Source organism: Bufo gargarizans, chromosome 2 (genome assembly GCF_014858855.1).
Source record: "Bufo gargarizans isolate SCDJY-AF-19 chromosome 2, ASM1485885v1, whole genome shotgun sequence".
NCBI lineage: Eukaryota > Metazoa > Chordata > Amphibia > Anura > Bufonidae > Bufo > Bufo gargarizans.
The window spans coordinates 397,632,430-397,647,561 of record NC_058081.1 but is presented as its reverse complement, the minus strand read 5'-3'; the positions used below and the strand labels follow the sequence as shown (position 1 = coordinate 397,647,561).

Genomic DNA, 15,132 nt, shown 5'->3' with positions numbered 1-15,132 from the left:
ATTGAGCCATATTGTGGCATCTTCAAACGGATCCGTCCCCATCGACTTACATTGTAAGTCTGGACGGATCCGCACGGCCAGGCGGACACCCGAACGCTGCAAGCAGCGTTCAGGTGTCCGCCTGCTGAGCAGAGCGGAGGCTGAACGCCGCCAGACTGAAGCAGTCTGAGCGGATCCGCATCCATTCAGACTGCATCGGGGCTGGACAGAAGCGTTCGGGTCCGCTCGTGAGCCCCTTCAAACGGAGCTCACGAGCGGACAGCCGAACGCTAGTGTGAAAGTAGCCTTACTTGTATCCTCTAGAAAAACAAAATTAAAAAAAATGAACGAAGGGCTCATGTGCACTGCCATTGCTCCGCAGTTCCGTGCAATGGGGACTGCAGTTCCCAAGGCACAGGCAACACCCATGGTATCCGCAGAAGGATGCAGAACCATCCACACCGCAAAATATAGAACAAGTTCTATTCTTCTGCGGTGCAGAGGCACGGAGAGAAACCCCATGGGAAGCACCTTCCGGATTGCGGACCCATTCAAGTGAACAAATGGCCGGCGCCCGTATATTGGGTGTAGGAGGCCTAACAGGCGCTGCAGATCACATGTCCTTTGGATTTTGCAATAAAAGAAAGGCTAATTGGAGCCACTGGATTACAACAGGGCTAATCCCCATGCAGATCCAGTCTGTGGCTGAAAGGAGCATGAGCTGCACATTAGCCGCTCCATGACAGAGCTGCTTAGGAAAAAACAGCGCTGTGTGAACACAGGCCTACTGGGTGTTCACACAGCGCTCTTTTCTAAAAAGTGTCTCTGTGGACCGGAACATTGATCATCATTACAAACAGATGTAAATTACATCTAAAAGCTCTGCTGGTCCATAACTGGTGTAGTTTTCACCTTAAAGGGCTTGTCCAAGAGAAATAATAGCACGGATAGCCCCTGTATATGTGGTCACCCCTTTTCTAGCATGTCCTCCGGTTCTCCCCACCGCTGACCTCATCTTCCTGGCTGCAGGTACGCAGGTCACGGTGCAACACTCACCTCAGTAGTACAAGGGAGGTCACTGCTGAGGGCAGAGACTGGCTGCATGGAACATTACTGCTGCAGCCAGTACAGTGATGCCAGAAGTGGGGAGGACCAGAGCACAGGATGCAGCAGGGGAGAAGAGACCGAAGTATGACTTCCATATTATTATTATTTTTTTACGCCATGTACAGAGGCTGCCCGAGTTGTTATTTTACTTCAACAACCCATTTAATAGATTGGGCATATAAAACCCCTTAATCTGTCCCGCTTTGGAGATACTATCCTAGTGAGGTAACTTGAGCCCTTCCAGACAATCTGTAGAATCAGGACTCCTTTAATGGGTCTACCCTACCACCGTCAGGGCTCGTGCACACAGCCGCATCCATTTTGCTGTCCGCAAATTGCAGATCCGCAAAACACTTATACCTGCCAAGTGCACGCCACCATTTCATTTTTGAATTCTGTAAAATGGACAAGAATATGACGTTTTTTGCGAAACCACAGACCGGACTTTATATGGCATTTATAACTATCACTGGTGCCCAGTTATCTGCTCATCTGCCAATACTTTCATTGTAGATACCACTTACTGGCTTCTTCCTAGAATTAAGGAGGACAACACCACATCAACACAATACTACATCCACATGACATACACTACTATTACAATGTATACAGGATGGTGAACACACACTACATTACTATACACACACACACACACACACACACACACACACAATACTACATCCACATGACATATACTACTATTACAATGTATACAGGATGGTGAACACACAGAATACTACATCCACATGTCATACACTACTATACACACACACAGTCATACACTATTACAATGTATACAGGATGGTGAACACACACACACACAATACTACATCCACATGTCATACACTACTATACACACACACAGTCATACACTATTACAATGTATACAGGATGGTGAACACACACACAGAATACTACATCCACATGTCATACACTACTATACACACACACACAGTCATACACTATTACAATGTATACAGGATGGTGAACACACACACACAATACTACATCCACATGTCATACACTACTATACACACACACACAGTCATACACTATTACAATGTATACAGGATGGTGAACACACACACACAATACTACATCCACATGTCATACACTACTATACACACACACACAGTCATACACTATTACAATGTATACAGGATGGTGAACACACACACAATACTACATCCACATGTCATACACTACTATACACACACACACACACACAGTCATACACTATTACAATGTATACAGGATGGTGAACACACACACACAATACTACATCCACATGTCATACACTACTATACACACACACAGTCATACACTATTACAATGTATACAGGATGGTGAACACACACACACACACACAATACTACATCCACATGTCATACACTACTATACACACACACACAGTCATACACTATTACAATGTATACAGGATGGTGAACACACACACACACAATACTACATCCACATGTCATACACTACTATACACACACACAGTCATACACTATTACAATGTATACAGGATGGTGAACACACACACACACAATACTACATCCACATGTCATACACTACTATACACACACACAGTCATACACTATTACAATGTATACAGGATGGTGAACACACACACACACAATACTACATCCACATGTCATACACTACTATACACACACACAGTCATACACTATTACAATGTATACAGGATGGTGAACACACACACACAATACTACATCCACATGTCATACACTACTATACACACACACACAGTCATACACTATTACAATGTATACAGGATGGTGAACACACACACACACAATACTACATCCACATGTCATACACTACTATACACACACACACAGTCATACACTATTACAATGTATACAGGATGGTGAACACACACACAATACTACATCCACATGTCATACACTACTATACACACACACACACACAGTCATACACTATTACAATGTATACAGGATGGTGAACACACACACACAATACTACATCCACATGTCATACACTACTATACACACACACAGTCATACACTATTACAATGTATACAGGATGGTGAACACACACACACACACACAATACTACATCCACATGTCATACACTACTATACACACACACACAGTCATACACTATTACAATGTATACAGGATGGTGAACACACACACACACAATACTACATCCACATGTCATACACTACTATACACACACACAGTCATACACTATTACAATGTATACAGGATGGTGAACACACACACACACAATACTACATCCACATGTCATACACTACTATACACACACACAGTCATACACTATTACAATGTATACAGGATGGTGAACACACACACACACAATACTACATCCACATGTCATACACTACTATACACACACACAGTCATACACTATTACAATGTATACAGGATGGTGAACACACACACAGAATACTACATCCACATGTCATACACTACTATACACACACACAGTCATACACTATTACAATGTATACAGGATGGTGAACACACACACACAATACTACATCCACATGTCATACACTACTATACACACACACAGTCACACTATTACAATGTATACAGGATGGTGAACACACACACACACAATACTACATCCACATGTCATACACTACTATACACACACACAGTCATACACTATTACAATGTATACAGGATGGTGAACACACACACAATACTACATCCACATGTCATACACTACTATACACACACACACACACACAGTCATACACTATTACAATGTATACAGGATGGTGAACACACACACACACAATACTACATCCACATGTCATACACTACTATACACACACACAGTCATACACTATTACAATGTATACAGGATGGTGAACACACACACACACACACAATACTACATCCACATGTCATACACTACTATACACACACACACAGTCATACACTATTACAATGTATACAGGATGGTGAACACACACACACAATACTACATCCACATGTCATACACTACTATACACACACACAGTCATACACTATTACAATGTATACAGGATGGTGAACACACACACACAATACTACATCCACATGTCATACACTACTATACACACACACACAGTCATACACTATTACAATGTATACAGGATGGTGAACACACACACACACAATACTACATCCACATGTCATACACTACTATACACACACACAGTCATACACTATTACAATGTATACAGGATGGTGAACACACACACACAATACTACATCCACATGTCATACACTACTATACACACACACACAGTCATACACTATTACAATGTATACAGGATGGTGAACACACACACACAATACTACATCCACATGTCATACACTACTATACACACACACAGTCATACACTATTACAATGTATACAGGATGGTGAACACACACACACAATACTACATCCACATGTCATACACTACTATACACACACACAGTCATACACTATTACAATGTATACAGGATGGTGAACACACACACACACACAATACTACATCCACATGTCATACACTACTATACACACACACACACAGTCATACACTATTACAATGTATACAGGATGGTGAACACACACTACATTACTATATACACACACACACACAAATACTACATCCACATGTCATACACTACTATACACACACAGTCATACACTATTACAATGTATACAGGATGGTGAACACACACTACATTACTATATACAGACATGGACACACACAATACTACAGCCACACTATACACAGATGGTCATACACTACTATTACAACGTATGCAAGACGGTGAACACATACACAATACTATATACAGACACACTCAGGCACACACTACACTTACACATTCCAAGACCTGCTTCCCAGATTAACGCTTTATTGGAAAAACAAGTGTAAAGATGGAGATCCCCGCACACAGAATGCACTAGAGGCTGCCTCGGGGCCACAGTGGACGGGAGTCGGGCCGATCAGGCGGGTAACGGACGAGACATGTGCAGCTCGCCTGGAGACAAGAAGCATGGCGTCGCCGGCTATACTCACGGGGTGCTGCGGTCGCTGTACTCATTCGCCACTGTCTCGATTCCTCCGGCTCGGGCAACCGCTACGTAGCAGCTCTGAAAGCCCAGATCGATTCCCACCACCGACATGTCCGCAGCCTGACACACTGGCAGCTCACAGCACAGGGGATGCGGAGACTGGCCGCACTACACTCCACCACGGTGAGATGAATGGAGCTGTAGAAGATCTCGAAAGATCTCGCTGTCAAAGGAGGAGTAAAGGAAAGAAACAGCGCCGGCCGATCTCGCGATACATTTACGTCACAGCCTCGGCATAAACCTGACCAATCTGCTTCTCCCTGCGCCTTTGCAAAACCAATGAGCGTTAGTAAGTGTCGTGACGTCACGAGAAGGCGCAGGAGGCGCATGGTGACTAAGCTCCGTCCTCACGCTTCGATTTTCCTTTCAAGGGGAGGGGGCGGAGCTCCGTCGCCGCCGTTTGCGTCATGCGCACGGCGATGCAGTTGCTACGGATACTGCAGGGAAGTGGGAGTAGTCCCTTCTTCTCTGGCCGTGACGTAACCAGAGCTAGAAATAAACGGTGGGGCAATTGATGGGGATGTTTCTGTAAATTTCCATACTTCACGTTAGTGCAATGCTGTAGTGACGTGCCATAAGGATACACCAGGGCAGGGCCCAGTGTAGCACAGCTAGTGGTGGCCAGCTAATTACACTGGAAATAGTTATAGGTTTCTTAGGAGGGGACTGGCTCTTCTTAAAGGGGTTGTCTTAGTTTAGACATTGGTGGTATATCACTAGGATAGGCCACCATTGACATAGGTGCGGCCCTCCATTTATTTTTGTGGGACTGGCAAAAATATGTGCTCAGTCAGTCCCATAGAAGCTAATGGAGCAGTGGCCATGCTTGTTATCTATGCACGGTGAGCTCGTCTTCATTTTCGGGGGCCCATTCTCGAGGTGAGGGTCTCAGAGATGGTTCTCATTACCTGGGGGATACCTCTTTGCATATGAATAAGTAGATTACAGAACAGAAGGCCCATCTATGCCGGAGTGCCTTTTCTGCGTTGTTCTTCCATCATTCCTCCAGGAAATGACTAATTTGATGCTGTTCATACATTTCCAGGAGGAATATCATATGAGAGACACAAGGCAAGGTTTTAAGAAGTATGTTGTAGAACGGAGATGTATAGAAGCACCAGGTTTGCCCAGCCAATTATTTGAAATATTATTATATATAATTTTTAAATAAGACTCAGAACAATGTAAAATAATAGCAAAATATAATACAAGTGAGGGCCACTCTACACCCGGGGGTGCATGGACAGACTTGGCATACTGTTAGGATAGATTACCCTAGCAAAGAGGGGTCATCCGCACGGCATAGTATTAGTAATAGAGTATTTTTATATTTTTTATTCTATTATTTATCATATAATACTTAGATATCACTATCCAGGGAATAAAGGTGTATTTTATCATTTATCTAACTCCATGCACCTCCGGGTATAGAGTGCCCCTCACTTTTCTTATATTTTGCTGCTATTTATGATTTACGGTATTAGGGGTGCCGAGAGGTGAGCACCGATTCATATATGCATTTGAATGTAAAATAATAACAATCCTCCGCTCCTGTTCCAGTTTTATCTGGTTCCTCTCGCACACACCTTCCATATGTCAAGATCATGTGCAGACAGGGAACGATATGTACATTATTTACAGTTGAAACTCGAAAAATTAGAATATCGTGCATCCATTTATTTTAGGAATGCAAATTAAAAGGAATTGCATTAATGCAGCTTAAAATTAGAATTTTGTGAAAAGGTTCAATATTCTAGGCTCAAAGTGTCGCACTCTAGTCAGCTAATTAATCCATACCCCCTGAGCATACCCCTGATGTTGTCCGTGCATTGGGGACCGCAATTGCGGTCCCCAATGCACGGAACGGCCGCACAACGGCCGTGTACATGAGGATTTTTTTTATGTTTCACTACTTTTACATAATAAAAAGATTTTAAGAAGAATACTTTATTTTGGTGTCACCATATTCTGACAGCCATAACCTTTTTATTTTTCTATCAACGTTTTTGGACACCAATTACACCAACCCCATAAAAAATCGCTATGACTAAGAACACATGTCGCGTTTGAAACACGTCAGCATTTTTTATGTTGTTAGTGTAATTTGTGTAACAATGGGGGAGATTTATCAAACCAGTGTAAAGTAGAACTGGCTTAGTTGTCCATAGCAACCTGAGTCCACTTTTTATTTTTCACAGTTCCTTTGGAAAATGAAAGTTGGAATCTGATTGGTTGCTATGGGTAACTTCCCCCAAAAAATTGTGGGGGGAAAATGGCAGTGCATCTTATAAAGTGAATGCTAATGAGCTCTTCAATTATGGAAGCGCTCATAGTGATCAGCAGGAGGGGTGAATAGTGCTGCTAGCTCTGACTGTACTCACCACTCACTGGTCTTCTTCCAAGCCTTGCACTGGACTGTGTATAGCGGTGGGGCGTAGTGCACGTAAATGTGCACTGTGACATGTCCATGTGCGTTGTCAGGTCACAGTGCAGCATGGGGCCCAGAAGAAGACCAGGGAGTCGTGAGTGCATGAAGACCGTGCCCTCCAGAGAGGTAAGTTCATTTATTTATTTTATGTCTGATCTGAGGTCTGATGAAGATTGGGGGATTTGAACTGAAGTCTGACGAACATTGGGGGGGCTGATCTGAGGTTTGATGAAGATTGAAGATATGAGGTCTGATGAAAAATATATATTTTTCTTTATTTTTTTCTTACTCTAAAAACTAGTTGCTTCTTATAAAGTCAGTCTTTCTATTTTAGTAATCAATGAGTTTTTATTAAAGGTATTTCCTTAAGAACAAGCATAAGTGATCCTCACACGCAGGTGAGATAGCTTACACATAAGCATAGGGTACAACAAGACTCCCAGACACGGGAATCAACACAAATAAACAGCACAGACGGTATAACCGTCCAGTAAATAATACAAAAAAGTAACAGTAACAGTTCCTCAGGTGTACCAGTGGGGGGGGAGCAGAACATATGATCTGCTATGTGCTCAGATGAGATGATGGGAAGGGAACATGAATGGTGATATCCTCCATACCCGCCAGGTTTTCTCGTATTTCACCATGTTACAGTTGTTATTCAAAGTTGCAGAGGCCATTATTTGCTCAAATAGGCAAGTTTTGTTAACCCTTTGGATTACATCCTCTATCTTAGGAGGGAGATCAGACTTCCATCTAGAGGTGATAGCTAATTTGGCAGAGAGGAAGATATGGCAGGCCAAACCTCTATATGCAATGGGCACTTCTGTAATCCCAATCAATAGTAGTGCTAAGGAGGGGGAGGGGGGCCCAAGGAATACCTTGGGTCAGTGATGTTGGAAGTTAGGGAGAAGACCTCTTTCCAAAATGACTGAATCACCGGACAGGTCCACAATACGTGATATAGCGTACCCTTACTACCACAGTTCCGCCAGCACAGGGGAGAGACAGATGGATATATCAGATGCAGCCTTTCAGGGGTAAAGTACCATCTCAAGGAGGTCTTTATAAAAGACTCATATTGAGTCACACAGGTGATATTGCTAGAAACATATTTAAAAGCTGATTGCCATTGTGCAGGCGTGAACTTAGTCGCCAGGTCTTGTTCCCAGGAAATGAGAGGTGCAGTCATAGTAAAGGTGTCTTTACCACTAAGCTGGGAGTATAAAGGGCGAAGAGTTTTGTGTTTCGGGTTAGGTAGAGACCATAACTCCAGAACCCGCGTATTGGCCATTGACAGAGAAGGGTTATCTGCTAGAAAATGTCTGATTCTGAGAAATTTGTAGAACTCTACATTGGGAACCTGGAAGGTATTATGAAGGCTTTCAAAAGAAGAGAGTCTAACCGTCTGAAACAACTGCGAGGTCTCAGTTATGCCGTATTTATTCCAGGAATTTACCCCTAAATCTGGGATAAGGTAATCTAATACCCCTAGTGGAAAAGGGCTTGAGACGGGACTGGACCCTTTGGATGAGAGGACGTGGTAGCGGATCCAGCTGTCTACCGCGTTGGAAGTGAGAAAGGACAGATCGGGTTTTTTGAAGGAGTCATTCAAAGAAGCTATCAACAAAGCCTTCAAGTCTCCTCTAGGGGCTTCCGTAGAGTCAATATGAACCCACTGTTTGGACAAATCAGCTCTCCAGTTGGGCAATTTGTGTCGCTAAGTAGTAGTCATGTATATTAGGAAGACTAATACCGCCTAGTTGTTTCCTAATCTGTAGGATTCTAGATGCTATTCTGGGTTTTCTGTTATGCCAGAGGAACTTATGAAGCAGCTTGTTACATTGAGAAAAATAGGATAAAGGAAGTTTTATGGGGAGGACCCTAAATAAATAGAGAAATTTAGGCAAAGCAAACATTTGAAAGGTAGCTAGCCTGCCTAGCCAGGAAATTTCAAATTTATCATAATGATCAAGGTCTTTCTTGAGATTAGCTAAGAGGGGAGGGTAGTTGGCTGAATATAAGCTCTGAGTTGAGGAGGTGGGGTGGATGCCTAAATATTGTATGTGGGTCGGTTGCCAATCCAGGTCGTATTTCCCTTTCAGAAACTCCACTGTTCGGGGGTCTAAGTTAAGGGGTAGGGCCTGGGATTTAGTGGTATTTAGTTTATAATAGGAGAGTTGACCGAAATATGAGATCATATCTAAGGCTGATGGTAGAGAAGAGGCAGGGTCGGTAAGCGTGAGTATCACGTCATCTGCATGAAGACTCAACGTATGATTGCGATCAGCGATCTTGACGCCCGACACTCCCTTTTCTAATCGTAAGGCCTGGGCAAGGGGTTCTATAGATAATATGAACATGAGAGGGGAAAAGGGGCACCTTGCCTGGTTCCATTGGTGATATTAAAAGGACTGGAGAGGGACCCATTAACCCACACTCTAGCTGAGGGATCATTATACAAGGCTCGGATCGAGGTGAGTATAGGACCAGCTATGCCCATTTTGCCCAGTACTGCAAAAGAGAAGGACCAGCAAATGCGGTCAAACGCTTTTTCAGCGTCCAGCGTTACAAACAGAGCAGGGGTCTTTTTCTTCTGTACATGAGCGAGGATGTTTAGGACTCTCCTGGAGTTCTCCTGAATTTGACGGCCTTTGACGAATCCGACCTGATCAGAATGGACCAGTAGAGGGATAAGAGGGGCAAATCTAGACGACAGGATTCTGGCAAATATTTTAATATCAGTGTTTAGGAGGGATATGGGGCGAAAGTTTTTAGGGTCATCAGTTGGTTTGTTTGGTTTGGGAATGGTCACTATTAATGCTTCAAGCATTTCTTTAGGGAAGGAACCTGTGTCTCTGGCTAACTGAAAGGATTGTAGCATGTATTTAGAGAGTTGGTTGAAGAACACCTTATAATAGGAGTTAGATAAGCCATCTGGGCCTGGGGCTTTATGAGAAGGCAGCTTCTTAACAATGGCTTGGAGTTCCTCAACAGTCAAGGGGGCATTGAGGGTATCTAACTGGGCAGGGGTCAGTTTTGTAAGGCCCAGTTTATCAAGAAACTTCTCAATAAGTTCCGCTCGTGGAGGCGTGACCAGACTAAGGGGGGATAAGTTATAAAGGGAGGCGTAGAAGTCTCCAAAAGCGTTAGCTATTCCCGTCGGGGATGCTATTTTCTTCCCTGAGGAGGGATCTAAGAGATAAGGGATCTTGGACTTAGCAGCTCTCTGTTTTAGCCGATTAGCCAATAGACGTCCCGCTTTGTTGTCCTGGGAATAGAAGGTAACCTGGATCCTTTTTAAGCGTATCTCATGTCTGTAAAGAAGACAAGCAGATAGCTGAGTTCTAAGCGATTTTAGAGTTTCTGAGTGAGTGGAGGAGATAGAGGATTTGTTGAGTGCTTCTACGGATGTAATCTCCTTTAACAACTTATCTATCTTCTCCCTGCGTTCTCTCTGTAGTCTGCTACCAATCTTAATAAAAACGCCTCTAATGAATGCCTTATGGGCACACCACAAGGTGGAAGGGTTAGAAACAGAGCCGTCGTTTAAGTTAAAAAACTCAGCCAACGCAGAGTCAAGCTCTTTGGAGAACACTGGGTGGTTGATTACATAGGTATTATTCCGCCAGGGGGAATAGGGTTTGGATATGTGGGATTCTTTGAGCGTTATAGTAACCGGGGCGTGGTGTGACCATGTGATCGAGCGGATGGATGATGAGATCACATTGGCGATCACCGATCTTCCTGTCAAAAACAAGTCTATTCTAGAATATGACTGGCCAGCTGCTGAGAAAAAGGAGTAATCCCTTTCGGATCCATGCTGGAGTCTCCAGACGTCATACAGGTAAAGTCTCCTCCCCAGATCACATGGCCAGACCTTAACCGCCGGACCTTAGAAGCTAGGCGGCGGAGGAAGGAAACTTGGTGCCTATTAGGTGCATATACAAAAACCAATGTGTAATCTACATTATTGATGGAGCATACCAGGATAATAAACCTACCGTTAGGGTCCAGAACTGAGGACTTCAATGAGAAGGCCACAGAGTTACTTATGACCACCATAACCCCTCTCTGTTTTTTAATATAATGTGACTGATAAATATGCGTGAATTTAGGATGGTGAATCCTATGGCCATCTGATTTCAGCAGGTGGGTTTCAGTGGCACAGAAGATGTCACACTTCAGTTCTCTTATTTCCCTCCACAGCATAGATCTTTTGAAAGGGCTGTTTAACCCTTTAACATTTAAAGCAGCAATCTTGAGAACCATGATGAGGGAGGGAAAGAGAGATTATCCCAGATAAACTTACATGTGAGTAGGACAAATAGGAATGGCCCCAGTATACAGGGGATCAGTTCTGCACCCAACAGCATTCCGACCACTGGCACCTGAGGAGGGTACAAGGAGGAAACATTAAAATAACAATGACTTGGGGTAGGGAAAGGAAACATGAAAAGGAATAAGACAAAAGTTCTGAACAAACACCTGATGATCATCAGGCACTATGGTGAGGGCTTGAGGGCGGTTTATAACCGGATCAGCCGCACCGAGCCCAAACACTGAAGAAACAGCTCTATCTGGAGTTGGAAGGTTACTATTCAGCGATGAGACCTGCGCCTGGAAGATGCGGTCTGCCAGTCCGTTGATATAGGTTTAGGACCTCTTGATTGAAGATCGGGAGGTTCCGGCATAGGAATGTTCCATTCCGCTAAGATTTTCCGTCCCAGGTCCAGAGAGTGTACCGCGTGCAGAGTGCCTTGATGCTGGATCAGGACCTTGGTAGGAAAGCCCCAATGGTAGGGTATGTTATGGTCCCGTAGGGCAGCAGTGAAGGGGGCCAGGGCTCTTCTTTGCTGAAGAGTAGGCGCTGATAAATCGGCAAAGATTTTAACTCCTTCATACGGGGCTGGTAGTGATCCTTTTTTCCTCGCGGCATTCATTAGGAGCTCCTTAACCTGGAAGAAGTGGACCCGAGCCAGGGTGTCCCTAGGAACAGAATCTGGCAGGTGTTTCGGTCGGGCCACTCTGTGGGCTCTATCTAGAGTAAGGTCTTTGTCTCCCATGTTAGGCAGCAGAAATTTCATTAGGCCTAATATGTAGGTCTCCAGCTCCTTTGGCGGTACTTCTTCTGGAATACCTCTCAGTTTAATATTATTGCGGCGGGACCTATCTTCTAGGTCTACCACCTTATTTTTAAGTCTCTCAACTTCAGCAGAGAGTTCTTCGTGCGCATCCACTAAATGATTATGTGAGGCCGCAAAATCTCCCATTTTGGATTCGACATGTGTGAGGCGCTTATCCGCTTCAGTTATGGAGGCCTGCAGGGGTTTCAACAGGGCCGTGAGCTCACAGTGCATGGAGCGACTAAAGACGACTAACATGTCCTTAATCATGCTGCCGGTGGCTACATCGTCAGTCGTAGGATAGTCTATTAGGGACGGGGCGTCCCAATCACTCACCCCCGCTGATGATACCGCTTCCCCTTGTAGCCGCGGCCTCTGCTTCGGTGGGCTCTGGCAGGGAGAGCCGTCCCTCTCTCGGGGACTGGAGACACTGTGTCGGGCAGAGGGGCTCGTTTCTGGCGGTGTCAGGGAGGCCTCAGTCCTAGGAGGTAGGTGCATCGGAGAGGGTTTAGTCGGGCTCCTTTGCTGGGGTGGAGTGACCGCCGGTGAAGCAGGGTCCGCTGAACCTGAGGATCGCGTGGAGGCCGGCGAGCCCGCGCCATCTTGGTCCCTCAGTCTTTCAACAAAGAAGTCGAGCTTTCCCTGGTTCTTCATCGATTTCTTACCCCTTGTCATCATGGGAGCCAGGAGGGAGATTACTGCTATAAGGCCCGCAAAAAAGAAGCAGGTGCCAACTCGTTGTAGCTATGCAGTCGGTAGCTAGGGCTCGGGAGCTCACAGCTCAGGCAGCCATTCTTCTCGGCCGGCAAACCACCCAGTCTTTCTATTTTGTGATTGCTCTCAACATGCAACTGTGATTGCCAGTGATTGGGAAGCATTGAAATAAGAGCCACAGCGAATCAGTACAGTGAGTATCATTTCTTTGAAATTCTCAGCAGTTAAAAAAACCTGTTCATTTTGAGTTCTGATCTGGGTTTAGACTATATTTTCGGGTCTGATCTGCAGTTTGTAACCTGCTCATCATTTTATAGTTCTGTATTTAAGCCCTTAGGCACTCTAACTATTGACAGTACAGTTTGTGAAGGCATTGGGCAGCACTGTAGGTACAGTAATGAGGGTACATGGGCCAGCAGCAGGTACAGTATTTATGGTAGCAGCAGGATTGCAGCATTAAAGGAGGCAGCTGGAATATGGGGTTTCTTTTGTTAAAAAGGGTGGGCATGATCTACAGAAGCAGTGTGCCAAAGTCAGAGGTACGACTTGAATCTCCAGAACCATGCACAACATGCAACACTTATCATACTGTTGTCTTTTGTGCTGCACACCCATGGCCAAAGATGTTTGTGCAGTAAACCTTGTAGTCTTCAGAAGAAATCGTCATGATGGTTTGGGCCAAATGAAGAAGAAGAGGAAAGCAAATCATTTAATCAAAAGAGACTGACCTAACTGGGTGTGAGGCCTAGGTCAGGATTCAGGTAATGCTATATCTCCCAGTTAAGCCAGAACTCTCTGCTCTGCACTGATAAAAGACCATTACACTGAAACAGCTGTTTGCAGATGAGATGCTGGCTTAATTATCAAAGGCCTGTCTAAATGGTCAAACATTGACTAGCTACCTTACATCTGGTGGCATTAGAGGCAGAGCTTGTTAAGAGCTCATTTGCATTCCCTCTTACATCAGTCTGGAAACCTTTTTTTACTCCAGAAAACCAATATACTGGGCTGTTACGAACAACAGGAGTTCTCCTGTTGTTTTGTCATCTCTTGCCTACTAGTTGGTTGTTGGGATAGTTGTTAGGCTTGTTTCACACTTGCGTCCTTCTGTCAGTCCTTTGCAGTCACAGCCATGCGCTGCCGGCATTCCGTCCGACCCCATTCACTATAATAGAGGCCGGCGGAGATCTAACCACAACCCAGCAAATATGCCGAGGAGCGGGCGGACACAAAATGTTATGTGCAGCAGTTTTTGGTCCGGCTGCTCCTCAGCATATTTGCCGAATTGCAGCTGGATCTCGCCAGCCCCCATTATAGTAAATAGGGAAGACAAAATTCTAGCAGCTCCCAGCAAGAACGGATCCGACAGGCTGTTCCCAGCCAGAACAGCCTACTGGATCCGTTTCACCCAAGTGTGAAACAAGCCTTAGGCAACTGCATGATAGCTAAACTATTAGGAAGGTCACTGGAATTTTGTGACTCATTTACACAGACTTATTTGATTAGTTAGCTCTTGTTTAAAACTCCTTTTTTTGCGGGTTGTTGCTGCCGATAGCACAGTGTTTCCCAACCAGTGTGCCTCCAGCTGTTGCAAAACTACCACTCCCAGCATGCCTGGACAGCCTTTGGCTGTCTGGGCATG

General features: G+C 44.5%; 1 protein-coding gene across 1 annotated transcript in view; it reads right to left on the bottom strand.

Moving 5' to 3' along the window:
• HSPA4 (heat shock protein family A (Hsp70) member 4) overlaps positions 1 to 5,424 on the bottom strand; it is a 58,138-nt gene extending 52,714 nt beyond the window's left edge. Inside the window, exon 1 of the mRNA XM_044280839.1 lies at positions 5,167 to 5,424. Coding sequence (XP_044136774.1) covers positions 5,167 to 5,273 — 107 coding nt within the window. The 5' untranslated portion in view covers positions 5,274 to 5,424. The remainder of the gene's footprint in view (positions 1 to 5,166) is intronic.
• Between the last annotated feature and the right edge of the window lie 9,708 nt (positions 5,425 to 15,132).